At 40.3% G+C, this 25,031-nt stretch overlaps 1 protein-coding gene across 5 annotated transcripts in view; it reads left to right on the top strand.

The window, feature by feature from the left end:
- The window catches only part of CERS4 (ceramide synthase 4), a 103,098-nt gene that overhangs the window by 8,117 nt on the left and 69,950 nt on the right, over window positions 1-25,031 (top strand). For 3 of the 5 annotated variants that reach the window (XM_075204636.1, XM_075204635.1, XM_075204633.1), the window contains exon 2: window positions 17,116-17,289. In XM_075204636.1, coding sequence (XP_075060737.1) covers window positions 17,117-17,289 — 173 coding nt within the window. In that variant the 5' untranslated portion in view covers window position 17,116. Of the gene's footprint in view, window positions 1-13,940; window positions 14,000-16,259; window positions 16,298-17,115; window positions 17,290-25,031 lie in introns of those variants that run through there. The other 2 variants (XM_075204637.1, XM_075204632.1) reach the window with 2 other exon arrangements.

Consider the following 25,031-nt stretch of genomic DNA (forward strand, 5'->3'; position numbering starts at 1 on the left):
AAATCCAGAGAAGGAACCAAACCACCAGAAATGGATAAGCCAGAGCTTCTCACCATGCGGATATCGACAGTGTCTAGAGTAAATATGATTAGCTCATAAGGTGAAAGATCACACAAGGCCAAATAGCGTTCAGGAAGATATATACACAAACAGGTCACACCAATGAAGATGTATGCGTACCAGAAGCCAAAAGTTTAATGGCTTATCTGTAGGATTATCCTGTAGACTGTGAGGGTGTAATCAGTCTTCAGCCAACCTTGATTATCCAATTGGTTACCTGCAATGGTGACAGACTTGAGGTTATAGCATTTTTTCATACTTGGTATGAAACCTCAAGTCTGTCACCATTGCAGGTAACCAATTGGATAATCAAGGTTGGCTGAAGATTGATTACACCCTCACAGTCTACAGGATAATCCTACAGAAAACCATTAAACTTTTGGCTTCTGGTACGCATACATCTTCATTGGTGTGACCTGTTTGTGTATATATCTTCCTGAACGCTATTTGGCCTTGTGTGATCTTTCACCTTATGAGCTAATCATATTTACTCTAGACACTGTCGATATCCGCATTATGGGAAGCTCTGGCTTATCCATTTCTGGTGGTTTGGTTCCTTCTCTGGATTTTTCCACTTGGCTCAATTAACCCGCCATACTACACTATTGTGCGCCTCCTCTCATTTTATTTTTAGATTTATTCCTGCTACACCGCTTGTTACAGAGGATTGGCAGCCGCCCGCACAGGGGAAGTGTTACTTAAGAAGGAATCATTTCAAGACATTGGACTCTAATATTAATCTACTGGTGCAGTGTCATAGCGCCATTTGTATCAATTGTTGTGATATATATATATACAAGTTAACCCGTGCATGATACTCATGCATTCTAGTCAAATCAAGCTACTTAAGGTGTTAAAAAGGGTTTTGTCATGCATTTGGGCTTTAGTCCAGGCCTCCTCAGGGGAAGAGCGTTACTTCCCGACGCAAGCGCCCTTTTTTAACGTGGTTTTGTCCACATGTCACCACCTCATCATTCTTCTCCATCACCTCATCCTTCATTTTCATCGCCACATCTATCCAGATGTCTATCCAGACACAGGGATCTCTCTCAGCGGTCCTGAGTATCACACTCCTCTCACTCTGTCATCCCCGGGCAACCACCAACCACTCCCCACTGTCACCCCCGGCAACCACCAACCACTCCCAACTGTCACTTCTCCTTCAAGAAATATATATATATTTTTAAAATCTTTATAAACACTTTTAACAATTAACAAATTAAATTAACAAATTAAAAACATCTTAGTATACCAAATTTCAGCCCTTTCTGAATTTTTTTTTCCACACACACTAAGAATTTAGTAGGTCAGTGTATAACTCCGCCCAGCAGGTGGCGCTGCAGCTTGGTTTTATTTTTTCCACACACACACAGACAGACACACACAGACAGACTAACACACGCCACTAGGCATTTATATTATAGATATTACACACACACACACATACATACATACATACATACATACATACAGAGCTGCCTAGAGAAATTCATGGCCCCAGTACAGCAACTCCATGGGTCCTCCCTTATAGTTAAGCATAGTGAAAAAAATGTTGTGCCGCCGCAACAACATTTTTTTTACCATGCGAGTGGTCATACAATTGGGGGTGTGGCAGTACATCATTGGGGGCATGTCTTGCAGGTGAAAAGCACCAGGCCACCCTCTTACAGAAAAATGCATTACTCACACATGCCCCCTTGCTCAGCCGCTTTGCTCACATATGTCCCCTCTGCCGACATGCTTTAATCACACGTGCCTCCCTCTGCCCACATGCTTTAATCACACTTGCCCCCCTCTGCCCATCACCTTTAGTGACACATGCCCCTCTCCATCACACCTTCTTCTTACCTTATTCTCCACTGCACAGCATGGGAAGATATCCAGCAGCCCACCGAGTACCATGCAACCACTGCAGTCTTATGACCTGGCGTCTGAAGGTACCTGAGCTGAAGGGAATTTAGCCACTACCGATCCCCCTGCACTCAATAGAAAAAAATTAAAAAAGTACTTTTAAAATATTATTTCTTTTTTCAAAATTAGGTCTCCAGAGGGGACTCGGGCCACCAAGCAGGCCCAGGCAATTTGTAGCCGCCCCCTCCCCTCTCGGCGGCTATATATATATATATATATATATATATATATATATATATATATATATATAATTATCTCTCATTTTATAAGGCTAATATCATATTAACAGTAAGGGACCAGCAAAAAAAAATGTTATGCCGCACAGTAGTGCCCCAGTTCACATCATACCTCACAATTGTGTCCCCAATTCATCTTATGCCACATAGTTGTGCCCCCAATTCATACTTTGTCACAGTTGCCCCCATAAATACATAGTATTTCACAGTTGCCCCCATAAATACATAGTATGTCACAGTTCCCCCAGAAACTCATAGTATTTCACAGTTGCCCCCAGAAACACATAATATGCCACAGTTGCCCCCAGAAACACATAATATGCCACAGTTGCCCCCAGAAACACATAGTATGCCACAGTTGCCCCAAGAAACACATAATATGCCACAGTTGCCCCCAGAAACACATAATATGCCACAGTTGCCCCCAGAAACACATAATATGCCACAGTTGCCCCCAGAAACACATAATATGTCACAGTTGCCCCCAGAAACACATAGTATGCCACAGTTGCCCCCAGAAACACATAATATGCCAAGGTTGCCCCCAGAAACACATAATATGCTACAATTGCCCCCAGAAACACATAATATGCCACAGTTGCCCCCAGAAACACATAGTATGCCACAGTTGCCCCCAGAAACACATAATATGCCACAGTTGCCCCCAGAAACACATAGTATGCCACAGTTGCCCCCAGAAACACATAGTATGCCACAGTTGCCCCCAGAAACACATAATATGCCACAGTTGCCCCCAGAAACACATAATATGCCACAGTTGCCCCCAGAAACACATAGTATGCCACAGTTGCCCCCAGAAACACATAGTATGCCACAGTTGCCCCCAGAAACACATAATATGCCACAGTTGCCCCCGAAACACATAGTATGCCACAGTTGCCCCCAGAAACACATAATATGCCACAGTTGCCCCCAGAAACACATAGTATGCCACAGTTGCCCCAGAAACACATAGTATGCCACAGTTGCCCCCAATACATTTTATGCCACAGTAATGTCCCCATTGACTCTTACGGCCTCAGAATTGGATAAAAAAAAAAATTAGGACACTAATAAATTAATAAAAAATGATATAATTTTATACTTACCTCTTCTAGCAGTGAAACGGTCCGCAAAGGTGCTTGGGAGGAACTGCGCTGCCGGCACTGAACTGCTGCGCAGGCGCTGCGGAATCAGTGGCGCTATATGAATAAATGGTGATGATGATGATGAAATGCAAATGCAGACGCTTCTTAGACAGCACCGTGGCTGCTGTTTAGGACAGCGCTGGCGAAACGGATTTGAATTTGCCAGATTGGATGGGTACTACACCCCTGCTAAAACAAAAACAATGTGTAATCTAATCCATCCAAATTACATCTATCTAATGAGCCATCTATGTGAGGGTTTACATCTCAGTAATGGAAGGGCTCTGTATCTAGTGTTACCAGATCATAATACCTTATAAATCCAGGCACATGAATGGAACACACTATATACCTTTCCTGTAGTTATTCTAAATAGAGCAGAAAATGTTTTTTTTTCTATGCTGCACACAGTTCACATAACCGCATTTCTGGGAAGTGAAAGACTGTGCATGTCATTCTCTTTGTGAGTCTAGCTGTCTTAAACCTCAACATCCACAACTGAAATGGCTGTATACATTAATACATAGCTTCAGATCCCTCCTCAACTGAGAAAAAGAATTGAATAGGCATCTTACCTATGTTCCTTCTATTACTGTTTATGGTCTTGTATTAATTTTCCTGCATTGTTCATTACTCTAGGGCAGGGGTCGGCAACCCCCGGCACGCAGCCCCTTGAGTCCTGGCACGCCGTCCGACTGTTCTAAATGACAGCCGGAGAAGAGCTGAACTGTTGCGCCAGCGCTGTCCTAAACAGCAGCCGCGGCGCTGTCTAAGAAGCGTCTGCGGCGGTGCTGTATACAATACAGCACCGCCGCGGACGCTGCTTTGACAGCGCCGCGGCTGCTGTAAAGGGCAGTGGCCACTTAGTTAGCGCAGGGGGGGTTTCTAGAGACTCAGAAACCCCCCCTGCGTGCGCCACTGACAGTATCAAATTCAGAATAAAAAACAAAGGTTATGTAATATTAATAGAGAAACCAAATACTGTTGTAATTTTCACACTACATTTACAAGAAAGTATGAGTTATTTGAAAAAAAGTGCAAGGGTGCAAATAGTTTTTAGTCACAACTGTGTAAACAAATATTATATATATATATACATCCTTCATCTTACTTAAGTTGAATTTAATCTCATAATTTATATCACATGGGGAAAGATAATTCTCTATATGAATTTTGATATAAAGTTAAAATTACAGTTTAAATTTCAGAATGTCAGAATACCCTATGAAATGTAAAGGGTGTCTGAATACCCCAGAGTTTGCAGATACAATACATGTAATGTTTTTTTAATATGTATGACAAGCACAGGCACCAAACATGCCAGTCTAAACATTTGTCACAACATAGACAACTGTTGAGAGGAGCAGATGAAGGTATCCGATAACTTTGGATAATACCACTAGTCCAATTATTAACCCATTGAGTTTCTAACATACAGAGGATGATAATACCTTAGGCATTGTCCTTAGCAATGAAACCAGCACTGTTTTACTGTGTGCCACTTGGTATTTCCTCTTTACTATAACTAGTGAAGTGGCTGTGGGACAAATTTGTCCTACTGGATCCTGGTCTCAGGAGTTCGGGGACATTGAGGGTGAATATCTTGTGCATGGAATACAGTAGGTGGGTCCTGAAGAATCCAGGAAACTTGAAAGACCAGTATATATCAGTGCCTGGAGATACTTTTGTTATGCTGAGGTTCTCTACTTTAAATGCATGTAATAATATTCTATGCTATATACAGTAATGTATGCGGTGAAAGTAAATTGTACTATAAATCACAGTGCTTGTTCAAGAAACCGTGAATCTCTCTCTCTCTTTCTGCATATATGTAAGGCCATTCAGTTCATCTGTCCTATAATAATCTGTAGCACTGCCAGCTGAAAGGTGGAAACACTGAGTAATACCACAAAATTTTATATAGATTGCAAATCTAAATTTGGAAGGCACTGGATGAAGAAGAGGAAACACTCCAGTAGAGCAAGTCGGTATATATTATCTTTGCATTAAAAGAAACAAGAAGTGAGGTCTTCACAGCACACAGAGCATTTAGTTTCAGGGATGCTCTCGACCACACCACAAAACATGTATCCATAGCAACATGTATCAAGAATCAATCGCTTCAACAGGCTCAGGAACCACAAATACTGGTGTGGTGGAGTCATCTCTTAGTCACGCCACACATTATTTAGTCACTCTATTTATTGGTCACATGATTATAAATAGTGATATCCATATAACACAATTCACAACCTTTTAATACAAAATAATAAACACTACTTGATATATTGAAGTTTTTACTCCTCTACATCCAGGAATTTTCACATGTGTACCTATAATATTATTTGCTATGTTTAAATCACCCTATTTCAATGGAATTATTATTTTTGCCTGCTTGAGTGAAAATCGATCACGTCGCCATGGTTAAAGAGAAGTTTTAGCTGGACACATGAGGCCTGATTCATTAAGTAAAGGAAAGCAAAATAAATTGTAATTTTGCACCTTGTCAAAACCATGTTGCATTGGAGGGGGAGCTAAATTTAAAATGTGGGGACAGATTTATAGATTAGGAAGGGCATGTCCTAGATCAACTTTAAGTTTCAGTGTAAAAATAAGCTATCAAGTATTTGTGTGCTATATGAAAAAACAGCCAGTTTTTATCTTATGTGCAAAATAATAAACTAATATGCACCCCTTGCATTGTAACATGGTTTTGTCCAGGGGAAGACTTTCTCCTTTTTTTGCCTTACTTTCCTTAATGAGTCAGGTCCATGAAGCTTATTTATTCATTGAAGATAAAATCAGTAACCTACCTCTCCTAGCAACTGTAGAGTTAAATAACTTGTATTTCTCTCCTCAGCAACTATTTTATTCAGTAATGTGTTTCATGTACTTGATACTGTATGGGTTAAAGTTGGCCTGTTGCCGTAATGTAAGTTTTTCTGATTCAGTTTTAAAGGAGGTGTTCACCATTAAAATAAAAAATAAAAAAATCCATATTTATTAGTGAATAAGATGATTTTCAAATAATGGTTGTTAATTCTGATGATGTCTTATGGTTTAAAATAAACATCTTAGTTTCTCAGCTTCTCTGCAACAATAAAATCTCCTTCAGATTAATGGTTTTAAAGCAGTTTCTTAGTGTTCCGTTTCGATTTTCTGATGAAACGCAAACAGAAGGAAAGACACAACATTCACCATTCTCCGAACTGAACCTCTCATGTGACAAGGGTTCCCTCTCCAGTGCGTCTCCATAGCAACCCTTCTGAGTTCAAGCATGGTCGTGTGATGCCATTCTAAGCATTCTGAATCTTCTGTGCAATTTCCTTCTATCTGCATTTCATTAGGATTGCAACTTAAGGAAATTTTAAGTTCTTTAAAACTGAATAAGTTTTAAGGATTAACTGTTTTCCAAAGTGTAGCAACATTATTTCAAAAGAGTTAAAATAAAATTAATAGTAGTTATGCCTGCTTGCAAAGTTCTGTTGTACGAAGTAGGAAAGGGCCATTAATTCCATAAAATGCATATCGTTGATGCCCCCTTTCCCTTTACAATTATCCTCAACAATTGTAAGTTAGCACTGCAATATGAAATAATTACTAGGATACATATAAAATTGGCAAAAATTACTGAAAATAATTTTGGTGGCGGAGAAAGCAAACTAAGGGACAGCTAACAACTGAGTACTGAATCAAACGAGTGGATGGCTAAATGGCCCTAAATCCACTAACCAAGAAGAAACTCCCGCACTGAATGGCCGGCACTAATTCTGGCGTCAGAGTGACCACACCCCCTCTAGACTCCCAATGACGTTCCCACAAAAAGCAGGTCAAGGGGTCCTCCACGCAAAAGGACCAAGAGCTACCTTTACCTCGAAGAGGGCAGTGACCTGTGGTCAGTCAGCGATAGTGCAGTATGTATCAGTTGGCAATTGCAGTGCTTTCCTACCACCACTGTCGCCCTTTAATGGACCGACAGCCTGCCACCAGACAACCTAAGCCAGCCCCCTACCCCTTAAATTTGTTGATGAACAACCATAAAGCGTGCCCAGTGAGATGAACCCCATCCTTCTAAACAGCTGAACCTGGTCCACCAAGATTAAATGGTGGTCAATCATAAACGCTCCAAGGGAACTGGATCACATGCCCAACAGAGCAATTAAGCTTTTTAACAAGCTTCAGCATAACTAGTAGGTGTTATGCATGAGGATATTCTCCCAATCAGTGTTAGCACTGGCTTAGCAAGGCAGAGACAGATAGGAGAAAGCAACTACCAGAGACCAATGAATAAAGAAGCAGTATATGTGGGAAGTATAGGAGAGATATGCTGTATCCGAACTAGCAGAGGTCTGGTACATGAATCAGATGGCAGTAGTAGACGGAGGTTCCAGGGAGCATAGGCAGAGTATAAGGCAAGAACTGGTACACGAATCAGCAGGGAAGCAGGCAAGAATCACGGAGAGAATATGCACCAAATAGGTACAGGTGAGTGAGACAATGGATAACCTCTCGCTCTGACACCATGCAAGTGTTAGAGCAATTTTTATATAGGAAGGGGAAGCTCAAATTCCCCACTGGTGATCACATGACCACCAGAGCCGTGCACCCAGAAGTCCCCACGCGGCAAACAGAACAGGAACAGGAGCGTGGAACAGGTACGTTTCTTATAGTACAGGAATCTCGCCTCTTAAATGATGCGTGGAACAACTTCAGACAAAAGCAAATGAATGGCCAGCCATCTGGACTTTACCGTCCTCAAATCCTCTCTCATTATGACAATGAGATCTAATTATTTTCCCTTTCCCAAATCATTCCCTCCCATATGAAAGACAAAAACCCGAAAACCCTGGAGGCACATAGCTAATCAGGTCTTGATCCATGGAGAAACAGGAAAAAATCCCTTCTTGCTCTCGTTAAGAGACAAGCAGCAAAGTCCTCGGTTACCGAAGCTTGGGAATGATCAGATATTTAGTTAGTCTAATATATTTTTTAGTGAAAGAGAAAAAGGTGTGCTTCTTTAAATTAATGAAATGTGTACAAGTGAATAAAATCATTTCAGACGGCAGCCAAGGACACATAAGACCAATGTGCAAGTGCAATTAAAAGAAAAATATTCGGCGCTCAGAAACAAACAATATATAAAAATCACTGTGTCAGCATATACATAAAGAAGAATTTTGTGCACAATATTGCTATATTGGGGTTAAGCTCACCTGCCAGAGTCAAGGCATCTCCTGTAGGTGAGTCCCTAAGCTTTATTTTTTATATATTGTTTTTATCTGAGCGCCGGACAACATTTTTCTAATATATTTTTGTAGGCTTCAGACTCCCATCTGCCTAGTGATTTAATAGCGGCAACAGAAGAGCCAGTCATGTCAGCGGACGTAGCCACCCAATCCTAAATGAGTGGGTGCCATAGAGAGCCGGCTTTAAACCCAGAAACTCTTGCACTCTCTTTACTATTGCATTGAATTGTTTTGCAAGAAGGGAACAATCAAGGTGTACTAGAAATAATTCACTTGAAGAGGGTCTAGCCCAAAGCTAGCAGGCCTACTTTCTTATCCATGTGAGGCGAAATGTTAATCCAGCAACCTTTACCTGCTTGATCTCTCTTAGACCTGGCAATTTTACAAGATAAATGTTCATCCTGAATCTGCAAGCTAGCAGATCCAAGCCTGTGCTTTGTTTGCATTGCACCACATACTCACATATCCTAAATGAACCAAAAAAGATAAAAACAAAGGTGGTGCGAAACAACAGTATCTCATATGTCACAAATTTAAATGAATTCACTAACCTGTGCAACAACTGTATGTCCAAAGGCCTCCTAAAATCATTGGGCACAGGCCTGTCGTGCACCCAACCACTAAGAGCCTTGGAGATCAAGAAGCTCTTAATAAGAACTTCTTCTCTATTTAATTGTGCCTTAAATTAAATACCTGTATGCATAGCAGACATGGATGTCTTCTAGGCACCTCGTCGCTCTGACCTGTGCCCCGCCGACATCGAGAAAGCAAGAATTGGATCCATTGCTGCCATGCTGCCTGATATGGTTCTCCTGGTGGATAACTCCAAAGACATCTCTCGAGTTCTGATATGCCAGCATGATAGATTGCCAAACATAAGAAGGACAAAGGGGAAAGTATGAGGTGCAATGTAAAAGCCATCATGTAATTTAAAGCCTATTAATCAAAATGATTTTGGATGCAGAGGCAGCAATCAGAATGCAGACTCAATATTCAGGTTGGCTAACAGTGCTTCCTGTCTGAACTAAAGGGAACATGGATTCAAACGACTGATAAATAACCGAGCTATGATAGGGATCTGGACGCTCACTAAACCTTAGCCGAATACAACAGTTGTTGGATCAAGCAGTATTTGCTCACTGACTTCTTCAGATGAACCCCAAAGGAGAAACTACCAGGTCTGGAAAAGGGGGTAAACAAAAGTGGCCCAACATACGACCCAGACGTATTTCTTTCCCCACTTTCCTGCTAATATGTCAAGAAATACATATGCAGACCGCAAAATCCTAAGGACGGGTAAACGCAACTCAACTTGAATGGGAATTCTGAAACCATCAATGAAACCTTGCTTAAGAATTTGGACACAGTTGCATCAAGACAAAGGTGAAGCCATCTTCCTAGTGCCTGCAAATCAACTGGTGAGGGGACTTTAATGGCAGGAGCCCCAGCAGCACATCTTCTCTTGTTGGCACCTGACACGTTTCTAGGGCACTCAGAGGTGGGATGGGAACCCCTGCAATTGGAACACGTGCCAATATTTGTACACTGTTCCCCTTCCACATGATCCTGCATAACAGGCATAACAGCTGTTCTGGCTGGAGAGGGACATTGTTACGCTCACTGAAGCAAGAAACCGCTTCTGCCCACTTACAACTGAGGAATGATTACTAGGCCGCATCAGTTCCATCCAGATTTAAACATCTTTGAAACCAAGTGGAATGCGTGCATGCCCACTCATCTTGCGATGAAACCGTTCATCATAAGTGCACCACACCATTGCATCGTCATTGATGAACAAATCATTGACTAAATGCAGATATCTCCACATGTCAATATGTTTCACTTGTCTGGTGTCGATCTATACTGCAGCAAAGATACAGTATCCAGCAGCCCATTTGGAAACGATCTGTATGCTTCCTCCACTATACCGTTGCTCTCACGAGTCACTGCCATGCCTTTTTTGGCCTTATTCGTGATCGTAAACCTATCCATGGAAAGACCTTTGCTAATTTTATCCCTGAGCACCATGTTGGAACATTTTACCATGTCAATACCGTGCGCTGCCGACTGGGACACTAGCATTGACGCTGCTTGTGTATGTATCTGCGACAGTTTAAGAAGCTTGCACTGACCCAGTTCGGTATCCAAATAATTATCGCTGGTGCTATCTAGAGGAGGACTAATGTCATGTGTAGCAGGAAAAACATTTTCAATGAATGCAGTGGTGTCCCTGCTTTCAACTCAGAATCCGGATAGATCACGTTACGACACCCGCCTGTAGTCCTTTGGCCTTCCAGTAACTGTGGAGAATGTGTAGTCAACAATTCTCTTGGTTGCATCTGGAAATCTTTAGAAAATGACACGTCAGTGGTAGTACAACACCTAACGCCTTAGCCCTGTTATATTGAGCAAGATTGGACTGATGGTATGGTCCAATACGACTAAAATCCAATATAAACCCCGGGCTGGGGGAAGGAAACATTCATGTGATGGGTGGGAGCAATGAGCCAATTGAGAGGAACCTCTGCTCACACCCTTCGGGGGGGCGGGGGTTATCACACCTGACCCCTTGTGGATTCTGTGATAGTGGTGGTGGTGTTGCCGGAAGTTGTGACTATGCATCGTGAAATTGCCCCTGCTGTCTTCAGGACAGGGGGGTAAAAGTAAAATTTGGGAAAGGATGACTCCCTTGTCCCTGCAAATATTTATTCCTTCTTCTCTATTAGTACTAGATAGTAAGGGGCTGGGTGGTGTCTGCCACCGCCTCCCTGCCGCACTGGAAGGGTTTAACCCTGTGTGGTCCCCCTGTTCATTGAGTACTGTAATTTGCCCTCGACAGTGCAGCAATCACTGTCCAGTGTCCTAACTGAGCGGCCTGGGGTGCGCCAGCATGTCCCCTAACTGAAATTAATTCAACCGTATCTATGCGAGGAGATGAACATCACAACACCATGTGTTGCCTGTCATATTTAGCCGCAGTTTCGGAGCTAGGCTGTGTGACAGCCCACTCCAGAGCACGTTGCTGCCCATCATCCCCAATGACTACCCAGCCAGGTAAGTCATCCAAGGATGCAGGGGGGCACCACGGACCAGAGGCCAGCACTGGGCATGCCAACGCCGGACCCTACCTGTTGTGCTAACAAGCGCTGGCTGCAAAATTCAAAATGTTTCTCAGTGAGGGAAGGGGTAGACATCTTGGAGCCTGAGCGGGCAGGAAACCACTTGCTTTGGTCGGGCCATATTTTGTAGAAATGGGAAATAAAATATGCAAACTGCATTTGAAAACAAATGTAAACTTAATAGGCCTGATTCATTAAGGAATGCAAAACATAATGTGCGTTTTAAAAATGCACAGAAATCGAGCATATGCATATCCCTATTACATACTACAAGCAGATCTGAAGAAACATCTCTTGCTGAATACGGGTCTAGGTACGCTCTGCTCTGACAGACACAATACACTGCCGTATACGTTCAATACATATGTAAAATATAAAGTCTCAGGAGAACGCTCATTAAAAAAAAGTATTCAATTATTGCCAACTGTTAAAAATATGGTCATTTTAGACATTATTAAAAAAGTAAGTTTTATGTTTTGTCCCCCCCCCTGAAACCCTGAAATAGGTTAATCAGGTTGACTACATGAATACGTCCATTCCCCTCCCCATGAAATCGTAGACTGTATTAATTGTCCTTGGCGCTCAAAGATGAATTACACTTGCGTTCTCTGGCATATAGTTTGTTTCTGAGCATACATAGTGCACTTTAACACGAAATACAGCAAGTATCAGCATATATGTCTGATAAGTGCTTGATATGCCGTCAATATGTGCATTTGCAAATACTTCAAGAACGCAAGTAGTACAGTGGTTTTCCAATTTATTTAATTTCAATATGGTTTCCAGTGCTTATGCTACATGTAAGCAACCAATTAAATAAATGGACCATTGAAATGAATGAGAAAGCTCTGGTAATAAATAAATAATTACTGCCACTCCCCTAAAATTACTAAACCTGCCCCAGCACTAGACAGCCTGGGCTTCTTACCACTATATTAAAGAAACCACAAATTTGTGATCCCCCTATCCTAGTAGAAAACATCCCCAGGCCTGTCAAATACTATTGCTCCTGTTGCTAAATGATTAAATCTTTGAGTACCTAGGACCCAGATTCCCAGCATGCCAATCACAAGCAGCTTCCTACTCTGGTCACCTTTGATTGGTAGGTGGAAACAGTGGGGTCTCACTGCTTTGATGCCTAGACTAATTAAATCTCTATTGCTGTGAGGAAAAAAACATTCATTTAAGTGTCTCATTCATGCTTGAAACCCAATTAAAGTTAATGGGTCATTGAAAGGAATGGAAACCTCTATTAATTAAAAAAATCAGACAGCAAGTCTCCCCCTGTCCAATCTCCAGGACCAGCCACAGCGGCACTGCCTTGTAAAGGGAAACTTGCCTTTACAAGGCAGCACCGCTTTAAATTTTAGCTGTCATCTCGCCAAAATCCTGCGAATTGAAGAAACCGGAGTATGATACATTTACCCCTAGGTCTCATTTAGATTTGGAATATTTTTGGTTTGTAGAAATGTATTGAGCAGGCGCAAAACTTACATATTTGGAGTTGAGCATATCTTAGACTGGCCCCTTGTGCTTGGAGGGGCGTGTCAGGTATATTAACATATAAGTTTAGTACAGGGTTGGAGATTCTATTTATAGAATTTCCAATTTTGACTCAGTTGATAACCTCTTACATATTATTCTTTACTGACTTTAAAGCAGCAATCCCACATAGACATTTTTTTTATTCCCGTTAAATAGCAAGGTAAGTTTAAGCATGCATTTGAAGACATTATTATTTTTCTTAGCTCTTCTACTACGTATCTTTTCTGCTTTCAAAAACTGGAAGGAGGCAAGTATGTCTGCCAGTCACACTTACAGACTCTCAACTGGAACACATTTGTGCAACATGAAAAAACAGTCAGTATTTAACTTATGTGCAAAACAGAATACTAATTTGCACCTCTTGCATTGTAACATGGTTTTGTCCAGGAGACTTAAAGAAGAAGTTTCTTAAGTTAAGATCCTTAATGAATCAGGCCCCTAGTTCCTAATACCATAAAGAACATTCATTTCAAACAATACACCACAAGGAAATTATATCACAGTCAAAGAATCCCTTTTAACGAAGTCCATCCACGTGAAAGCTATTTAACATAAATGTATTTACTGGGCTTTATATAGGTGTAGATATTAGAACAGGAGAAACAGGTAACACCTTGCATTAATGAGGATTTGTTTTGGCTGAGTGCCCCTGTGAACGATATTAATAGCAGTCTTGTACCTTCGATACAGTCAAAGATACAAAAACAGTGGATTACTACTCCAAAAACATACTGGTAGGTTAATTGGCTGCTAACAAATTGACCCTAGTCTGTCTGTCCCTCTTAGTCTGTGTGTGTGTGTGTGTGTGTGTGTGTGTGTGTGTGTTAGGGAATTTAGACTGTAAGCTCCAATAGGGCAGGGACTGATGTGAGTGAGTTCTCTGTATAGCGCTGCAGAATTAGTGGCGCTATATAAATAAATGGTGGTATAATAATAATAATAACAATAATAATTACTGTCTCAAGTATCAAAAATGCAGTTTATTGCCAGAGAAGTTAACACCGTGATTTCATATGTTCTTGCAGGAAGAAGTCAGCTGTGATGTTATTCTTTGACTAGTGTATTCAGGTTATGATGGGTATCAGGGTGCTTCAGATACCAGATTACTATCAGAGTGGGCACTGGTGATTAATTCTGTAATTCAGGTATACCCAGGGGTCATGCTGCATGTAGTAGTAGGAGATTGGGAATGCTTTTCACTTGTTAAGCAAATTTCTCTTTAAATTTAGTTTGCAGCTCTTAAAATGTAGGATATACTGTGAAGTGAGGAAAAATACACAGCCAATTTGATTACACAGACCTGTTTTCTGTCATGAAGTTTTGAGCTCCATCTTCATTGTCACTGGTGTCAGCACTTGTCTTTAGAGACACCCTCTGTAGGCCCTATAATTAAGTTTTTTCAGATGCAGAATTCTGGCTGGCAACACACCTCAGCCTTCTGCAGCAGTCTAGCTCTCAGCAACAACACTCGCCTCCCTTTCCTTACAACAGCATCCAGAAATTTATTTTTTTTCAAAATGTCTCTTTAGCACGCACTCACACACTGAGGCTCATCCTCTTAACAGTCTCTGTCTCAAAAACCCTGGAACTTTCCAGCAGCCTCACAGCCTAGGTTTTCCCCTGTATCCTAGAGTCTCTCCTGTATCATGCTGTGACATAGTCCGGTTCCACAGCATCCCAGTACCAAACAATTTCTGGGTATCATAGTCACATGAAGTGCAGCACTATAAAACATTAATAGCAGCCTGAAGAAACAAACAAAGGAGCAATGTTTATTACCAGGCTTTTTCTTCCAGTCCCCACAGTGATTTATGGGATTGCTGCTTTAATATACCTGTATTTTCCCTTAATAATTATCTTTAAAATGTTACTTGTTTGTACTGATATATCTGGGGTATTGATCTTGTTGTTCTTGCTTGGCACTTACAACATTTTACAGTGATCAGTTATTTGTATTTTTTTCCTGTTACAGCTTTCTCTGTTGTTTTCTTATTTTATTACTTTTTAATAACAAAAGAAAAATTAGATCTATACTAATGAAACCACCCGCCTGGCTGCTCTATGTTTGGTCCTGTTTCTTACCTTGTGTGAAGCAGGCACAGAGAGGCATCTTCTCCTCTCGGGAATGTGGAGCTGGTCTAGGACATGATAGCCCAGTGCTGCACTCCCAGCTCATTACCAACATGGAGGAACAGCAGCCAGCAGCTTGACAGATAAGAAGCTGACGACTGCTGCTCCTCCATGTCAGCAACCAGCGCATAGCGGAAGAGTACCACAGTGACAATAAAGACACTGATTCCGCAACAATATGTCCATCTAGGTTCGCCAGGTGGTACTATTGGTTTCCACCCAGATCTCTGCTAGTAACTTAGGCTTGAAAGAGCTATAGTTGGATGGATTACGTATATAGTGCCAGAGGCTGTAACTGGCCTTTTCTATTACTAACTCTTGAGCCTCAAATACATGCCCCAGAAAGGCAATGCTCTCTTTCATTAAATATAGAGTTTCAACTTGTACAGTAGACAAAGTTTTCCAAGTAAGTATAGACAATGTCCAAGTGTATAATGTGCTCTTGAAAACTTTTGGAGAACTTCATGATGTCTTTCAGATATATGATATATTTGAAAGTCAAGTCTTCTAAACACCTCTCATTCAGCACTAGCATTAACAACAATGCATTGCAGATCACCCTAATGTCATTTCTGTTATATAAATTAAAGATGCTTAGAGAACTACCTTATTATAGTGCTTCCTTTTTGACACAGGTTTTGGACTAGACACTTGCTATATCTAAGTATATCTATAAGTAATAGGTAGGATGGGCACTTGGCATTTAGTTCTATGGAATGACTACCTTGGTTCCCTAAGGTTTTAGATGCATACCCTGCTGATTTTATGGCAATCAATTGATCGGTGTTAATCTGGAACTCAACAATATGAAAATAATATGTAATTACAACCAATTTCACACTTTTTTTTTCACCCTTTCAAGCATTAGGTTTTAGCCCTATGAGACTGGCAACACAAATCAGGTAATCCTTGGACAGGAAGTCAGTGGTTACAGTTGTTTTGCTAACTCAATTTATTTAGATTACTTGCAAGGCCCAGGAATATAATTCTGAATTGTTATGCAAATTATATTTCTGCCATACTCAAAGAAGAGGAATAGTTGCTAGGAAAAACATCAGAAAATCTCACAATATATCAAATGCTAGATTTATGTATTTAGTTAATAAATGTATACAGGATTCAGGTTACCTGTCTTCTACCTGGTTCAGAGCTACCATAAATTTTAATATGTATTTCATTTTCAAATATTCTTTCCTATATCCAGGACAGGGGGCAAGATACCATAGTGGTAAGGGGACTGCATAAGTCCAAAGTCCAATAAAATGCCATACATTTATTAACTAATTATATACATCTACATGCATTTGTCTGCTTTCTGCATTTTGCCCAACTGTGTTACATTGTTATTTGTTTCTTCAAGGTGATGCAGATAAATATTGTGGTTCTCTTCACTTTAAGTATAACATTTATTTATTGAACTATAAATTGGCACTTCTCATTTCTGTTGGTGTTGTGAGTAGTGCTGACTTTATCACTTTTTAGTGAATTTTGCTTGAGAAATCATTGAAATATATGTTTTATCCATCAGGGTCTCCTACTGCAAATGTGTATATGCTGCTTGTCCTATACCCTACTCTGGTCATAGAGGCTTATTAATTGTATGGATGTTACTGTTGTGTATGGATATTTTAATTCCTGATATTATTCATGACATAAAATATATGCAAGTATATACGAGTGTGAGAATTCAGTTCAAGCTTTGTCTCTCTTTTGGGCACAGAATGGATGCACTACTCAACCAGTGGCTTTGGCGACAGGAATATTGGCTTCCCCCCGGAATAACCTGGGAAGACATGAAGGAAACAGAAGATGTTCAATATCCGCAACCTTGTGATCTTCTCTTCGGTGTTCCATGCATGCTTACCCTCACTGCCTTGAGATTTTTATTTGAAAGGTAAGATCTTTCTGGGAAAATAAGCTTCAAAGAGTTAATCCCAGTTATATTTGGATCCGCATTACAGTCATGTGTTTGTGGGTCTGTAAATTGTAGACATAAGTAATACTTATACTGCATGTATGCTGTGTGTATTGTGTATTGTGAATGCTTACATAAGATAATACTATACTGCGTGTACTTTATATACAGGATGAGATTTGAATGGGTATATTTGGAATTAATTCTCTATTTATTGTTCTTACCTTTCTTAACTCCATTTTTAGTTTATCCTTGTTTGTGTAAATATTTAACTGGCAACACATGAGCCTGAATTAATATTAACCAATGACTTGAGGAATTTCCCCCAGGATTAGCACAGGCACTGATAATTTGCATAATACAAATGTCTCCTAAGGCATTATCCCAGGCCCGGGGCACAGAATGTTGTGTATGGGAATGTCAAGGCCATTATTTTGACATATGAACTGAGTTTAGTAAAAGGTCTATTTCCATTCCCAATTTACTGGGTTGTGAAAAGGCACCATATTCAGCCATTACCATGGCATTGTTGTCCTAAAGCCTGTCCCATGTAATATCAGCTTAATGGCAAGGAACATAATATAATTGACTGCACTTGGAAAAGGTAGTCTCTATCTTCCTATAATTTTTAAACCCTAGATATTGATACTTGAGACAACAGTCTAACTTTGCCTCATTATAAGACTGTGAACCAGTATGTATCCTGTGCCCCCAAGCACCTGTGAGATTCCTGACGATGGTGCTCATCATTGCAGTTGGACATAAATATATTCAGATTTTAGATATGTCATAAATAAGAATTAAGAGTTTCTTTTTACTTAGCGGGTTTATATACATTTACCTTTCTATTGTTCAAGCATAGCATATAGATACTGTTATTAAGCACAGAACATTAGTTATTTGCATTTATTTATATGAGTATCAATGTTTTCTTGCCATAGATAACATACAATCTATAAACATGGAAATAGACAGTGGTAACAAATGTCCAAATTACCATGAAAACGTGGACAAATTTTGCAAATTAATAGTAGTGAATTTGCATCCATTACTTTTACTCAGTACACTGTAACAGTAGCTGTTGAAATATTACGTCAATCAGTAGCAGTTGTTAAAATCATTGCATATCCCCCTTACTTTCAGAAGAGGAAAGAGGATTATTGCCAATGATTTCCTATTCATTATTATATTTAGTAAGGCTTTTATTGAAGTTTCTCTAAAATTTGCTTTTCTGCAGCACATGATAAGAAACTTAGAAAATAAAATACATATATTAAAACTTCACCTGTGTTGCATAAAGTACACTAATAGTGGGTAATAGATAATGATTCCCATTAGCTTTACTAACTCCTTCTGTCCTCCTGACTGCCATCCTTGTTGATGCTCTCTAAGCTGGAAAGAAAATTCTATGATGATGGAGATGTTCTGCTCTAATTGTACATTTCATTGGGACAATTCTATTGGCAGACTGTATACAGAGTCACATATTATACATATATAACAAAATATTTTTACAGTAATGTTCATTTCAACCTCTCTAGTACAGTATTAAAATGCTAATTAAACTTGCATGCCCAGGAATACAGTTATGCAATTTATATTTCTGCCAGACTTAATTGAAATCAAAGATTGATGCTTGCTATAAAAATCATCAGAAAATCCTTTAATATATCAAAAGAATGGTAGATTTATATAATTAGTTAATACATTTATGCACTTACAATTGTGCCATTTTAGCATGCATTCATTGCCTGAGGAAGAAGTACTAATTTGAAATGCATTGCAGGAATATTTATGTAAATAAGCAAAAGCTAACCCATCCCATCTGGTTTGTGCTTGCAGTGAGTTTAACCTTAGTTTTGCTAGGTCTTTTTCCCAAATGAAGCAAAGGATTATTTTTGTTATTTTTCAGAAACAAAATCTAGTAAAGTAGATAAATTGAGGATTGTTAAATAACATAATACTTTGGGGAGCAGCATAATTGTATATAAAATGAATGAAATGAGGCCCCAGAAGAATCAAGACCACATATTTATTGACCTGCAAATTGAGCAAAATAGAGGATTTATATTCTCATAAAAGGAGGAAGATTCCCCAGTAATCTAAATCTCTAAGTATGTAAATTTATGTATGTATTGAAATGTCAGATGTGTTGTCAGTGCATGAGAGAGACTGCTATCTATAGGGAAAATCACAGATTTTGTGTATACTTAATCTTGAGTAGTGCCCAGCCTCGGTGATAATATCTAGGGCAGTGGATCCCAACCTTTCTCATTTCGAAGCACCCTTAGGGTCTCCTTAAATTTTTCAAGGCACCCCTAAGCCAAAAACATTACTAAGTAGTCTCCTGCCTTGCTTACCACCGGCCCTGGCTGCGACCCCCCTGTGAGATCGCAGAGGCACCCCAGGGAGCCGAGGCACACAGTTTGGGAACCACTGATCTAGAATCCTCTGTGAAGATGCAGAGGTGTTTCCCATGACTAAAATCATGTCAACACTTCTAACCATGCCATTATGCCATTTTTCAGATCTTACACGAGCTCCAAAGGGTTCTCCAATGATTGCATATAATAAAGGAATAGAGAGCATCCCTGACAAGTGCTTTTCTCCAATGAAAAGGAATCTCATATCCAGTCATTTGAACATATTCTAGTTCTAGGGTTTTTAAACAACATGTTTACCCATTAGATAAAACTCTTTCCACATCCAATCACAGCCATAGTTGCTTTAAGGTATGGTCGAGTCAAATGCTTAGCAGCATCTAGCAACATCCATAATCTTTAACTAGACGTTTAAATGAGACCATATGGTATTTTCATAAGGTCACCTAATATTTCCAAGCCACGAAGGCTGTCTGGTAGGCTGTATAATAAAACTCTGGTAAATCTGGTAGCTAAAATAGTTGCCAGGATCATTACTTGAACTTTCAATGATATAGACTTATATGAAGCACAATTCGTAGCATCATTACCAGGCTTGGGGAATACAGTAATTAAGGCTTTCATCATTGAGCAGGGAACATACGTTTAGTGAAAGTTTCTTCACACAAATAAAACAAGAGTGTGTTCAGACAGTCTGTATAATTATTATAGAATTCAATAAGGTCTGTCAGGCCCAGTGGTCTTTTTATTTGGAATGGATGTAATAGCCGGATTTATCAACTCAATAAAACTTTAACTTTCCCCAGGAGACAACCATGAATATATGCTAGACATTTTCCTATTTCAACAGAACTGTTGTCCTTTCACCCTAACCGGGGAACAACAGCATTCTAATCATTGTAATCTAATTGGTACATCACTAAATATGCATACACCAGACAGAAACATTAATTGCATATTGCTCCTGAAATATATATACAGAAGGATTAAGGATTAAGCTGGCAGAATCACTAGGTGTAATTGATGAACCTGCCAGCAGTTGGCGCTACTGAGTACTGAGCCGCGGAGTCCAACACGCCCCTGGTCTTCACCAGGAACCCCCGCAAGGAGGTATGGACTTCGCTGCAAGGGACGTGCAGGTTGCGGCCCTCAATATCAGTCAGCTGGCGAGGTAACAATTGAGGCAGCGGTGACAGCCCACCACGAGGCAGGATAGAAGAGTAGTCAGCAAGCCATGTCAAAACCAGAGGAACGGAAATAGCCAAATCAGAAGCAGGAGAATGGTCAGGAAGTCGGGTCAATACCAAATATCACTCTAAGCCAGAATCAGGAACCAAAGGAGAAGTCAGAAGTTAACGGTAATATTTTTGTAGCGCGGGATTTTCGGCGATCCCGCCGTCAATTGAATATGCCCCAATATACCAGACAAGAACATCCTCTGGCATAATACTCCAGAAATAGACATATGAAGGACATAGTGGGACTGCAATATACCAGAGAGAAACACTATTGGGTTACACTCAACCATCCATAAGTAATGCTCACCACTCACCAAAGTTAATCATACATCCTGCCATGCAGTGAAAACATCACATCTATTGTCTGGTCAGGCCAGCTTGCCTATTTGAAAGTCATATTGGTCACATGAACGCTGCATGCCCCTGCCATTTCTGACTTCTCCTCTCTACGCTATATAAACCTGCTCTGAGCACCATTTAGGTTCCAGAGCATTTATCTTAGCTCTCCATCTAGGTATTCTTTGCTCCCGTATATCCTCTACATCCTGGAGCAGTTCAAATTGTTGTTACCCTGGTGCAGTTCATATAATTGGTATCCTAGTGCAGTTCAATATTACTGGTATCCTAGTGCAGTTCATATCACTAGTATACTGGTACAGTTCCGTATTGCTGTCATTATCTTGGTGCAGTATATATACCACTAGTATCCTGGTGGAGTTCCTACAACACTTACCTGTGGTGCTGTTCCCAGCTAGCTTATCCCGGTACTGATCCCTGATGGTGCTGAATTCTACTGACTATTACCATTATAGCACTTTATTCAGCCAGTGTCTGTCCTTTCTCTTATTCAGTATTCATTTCTTTATTTATGCAACAAATAGTGGTCCTGTTCCTGCACACAAACCTCGCTCAAGATCTACCCCAGGGGCCACGACCCGCAGCCAATCCCATCCTGGTTTGTGGTGGGCTCTGGTGAAGACCGGCATCATGTTAGACTCTGCGCCCTGGAGGTAGGTAGTACAAACTTCGGCTGGTTGTAGGATTAAGCTGTCAGAATCACTAGGTGGAATTGATGATACCTGCCAGCAGTTGGCGCTACTGAGTACTGAGGCGCAGAATCTAAAACGCCCCTGGTCTTCACCAGGAACCCCCGCAAGGAGATATGGACTTCGCTGCAAAGGAAGTGCAGGTCGCGGCCCTTAATATCAGTCAGCTGGCGAGGTAACAATTGAGGCAGCGGTGAAAGCCCACCACGAGGCAGGATAGAAGAGTAGTCAGCCAGCCGGTTCAAAACCAGAGAAACAGAAATAGCCAAATCAGAAGCAGGAGAATGGTCAGGAAGCCATGTCAATACCAAATATCACTCTAAGCCAGAATCAGGAACCAAACGAGAAGTCAGGAACAAGCCGGGGTCAGAATCCAAATACCAGCAACACAGGAACAAACGCTGGAGCAAGGCTGAAGACCAAATACTCTGGCACTAGACATGTGTCAGAGGCTGCTTTATAAACCATAAGGTGCCTCCTGATTGGGTTAGGGAGATTTTGGCAGTAAGACATGCTGGCTGCAGACAGGTGAGCAGAGATAGCCTCCCGCTGCTAGGCAACAGGTCGTGGTTGCTGAGAAGGTGCAGGCGTCCGTCTCCTGCACCAAGTGTCAGTGCGGAGACAGCGCCTGACATAAGCCTTGTGCTTCCTGATAGTGGGTAGCATAAATTTTATTCAGTTGGCTAAAATGTTCGCATATATTTTTAGGAGTGATGTGGACTGGTACTCAGAACTGAGTGCCGGTTCTCATTTTGACTTTGGGATCATCACAGCCAGGCAGAGACCCAGATTTGATTGAAAATATCAGTTAGATGTGGTTTGAGCAGCTTCTAAAAACTTTTGTAATAGTGGGCTGTGTGAAAATCAGTTTGGCACTGATGAGGATTTGATGGACCTTACAGTATCTTCCACTGCAATGTCCATGTCTAGTTTTGCTGTGAGACTTTGGGTAGGAGAACTAAGAAGATATTCATTGACTTAATCATTTAGTGTATCAGCCAAGAGTGTGGGTCTGGGGAAATTGTAATCATGCCCTTCTGAGTTTATCTGATCTTACTCCTTCCCGGCCCATCAGCTCCAACAAACACCTGGTGATAACCTCTCCAGGGCATTCAGACAAAGTAGTCTGAGATAACTTCTTTAATATTTATGCAGAGGTCTGTATTTAATAGGCGTGAGTCATCTTCGGGTACGCAGAGTGAGCTTAATTAGATACCAGTGAAATATATACACCCAATTGGTCTGTACATGAGAGAGGTGTTATTTCGCCTTGGTGACAGACTGTGCAAGAAATTTGGAGACCAACAGCATACCAATTCAGGAATAAGCTTTATGAGGCAATGAAAAGTGCATGTTGTCTCAGACCATGGATTTTTTTTAAGGTAAAAGATTACTTTAAGTGGATAGGACCATATAGAATGACCTCTAGCTTCTCTACAATTAAGCAAATAGCAAACTGTGGTGAAATGGATAATGTGAAGCATCATTGTTTCTTCAATACACTATGCACAGAGCAGATATTACACAATGAGTGGAATTGATAAGTAGTCACGGATCAGTTAATGACAATACATAACAATGAGACTTCTTATTTTTTATTTTTTTTATATATATATATTTTTTTCATTAGAAGCATTTTGTAAATACAAAATTTCAGCAAGAAAGTTTTGGTTTACATCATAGCACACTATATCAAAGTCAACTTATAAATTATATGCTTGACTAAATCAGTAGTACAAACAGAATTAAATCAGATAAGCAAAGTATTATTGATATATTTTTGGAACTTTTTTAATACAGAAAGTAAGTGGAACATGTCCTCAAATGGAATAGGACCAAATAAAATGGCCCCCAACCTCTCTACAAGGGTATAGATTATATAGCTAATTTGATAGTATGGAACAGCAGTATCACCCCCATATACTAGGCAAAGAGTAGTTATCGCATGTTAAGAGATCATTTTAAGTCGTCAGAGAGCAGCTTGAATATAAAATATATTGAGATTCTTATAGTCAAAGCTCCGAGATTACATATCAGGTGAATCACTGAGCATTTTCATAAGCACAATGACGGGGAAGATTGAAGAGACTTTACTTTAACCTAGTGTTCCCTGAAAACACATCTCTTTAGGAAGGCTTATCAATTCCACAAACCTTGTTGTTAACCCCCTAAAATATTCTACCTGATTAGCACTCCTCCAAACACTTCACGCAAAACTTACATTTATTAATTTCTTATATTCATAGTGACCCACAATCCAACATTGCTGCGTGATTGAATCCTATTGCCCCAATTAGCAAACTTGTCCCTTTGCAATCTGTCTTAACCACTATACACTGTGTTGCATTTAACCTCATGTATCACTTAACCTCATGTATCGGCCTCCAATTTCCCTATGGATTTTAATCTGATCACCTCATCCCACTCCAGAATCCAAGATATCTCCTGGACTGCACCCTCCACTGGAACAACCTCCCACAGTCTATCTGAAAGTCCTCTAATCTTTGCACCTTTAAGCGGGATCTTAAAACTCATCTGTTCCTCAAAGCCTACAACCATTCACTTAACCATCTCTCCATGCTTGTTCTCCTCACCTCTCTCTTCTCCTTTCCTGTTACTTGCTCCTCCTGCACTAGACCCCCTCCACTGACTCTCATTGTGCTTCCAGTTGGTTTTCCTTCCCTTTAGGATGTAAGCTCTTACGAGCAGGGCCCTATTCCCTCCTGTCTCTATACCTATTCTTCTGCTCCAACTTCAATATACCTGCTATGTTTGGAGCTCTTGAAGTATGGTATTTTTTGTTTACTGTTCTGTACTGTTTTACCCTGTATGGTCCACTGTTTGTATTCTGTACGGCGCTGCAGAAATCTTGTGGCACCCTATAAATAAAAGATAATAATAATAACAATAACAATAATAATAAATGTGCAATATTTTTTGTCTGTTTAATGATTTCAGATAGGCTTTTATTTTTAATCTCTCTCTTTCATCTATGTGAACATTTTAGCAATGTTTCTGTCATGTGTGTCACAGTATATGTCACATGTAGTCTTTTA

This window comes from Mixophyes fleayi, chromosome 1 (assembly GCF_038048845.1).
Source record: "Mixophyes fleayi isolate aMixFle1 chromosome 1, aMixFle1.hap1, whole genome shotgun sequence".
Lineage (NCBI taxonomy): Eukaryota > Metazoa > Chordata > Amphibia > Anura > Limnodynastidae > Mixophyes > Mixophyes fleayi.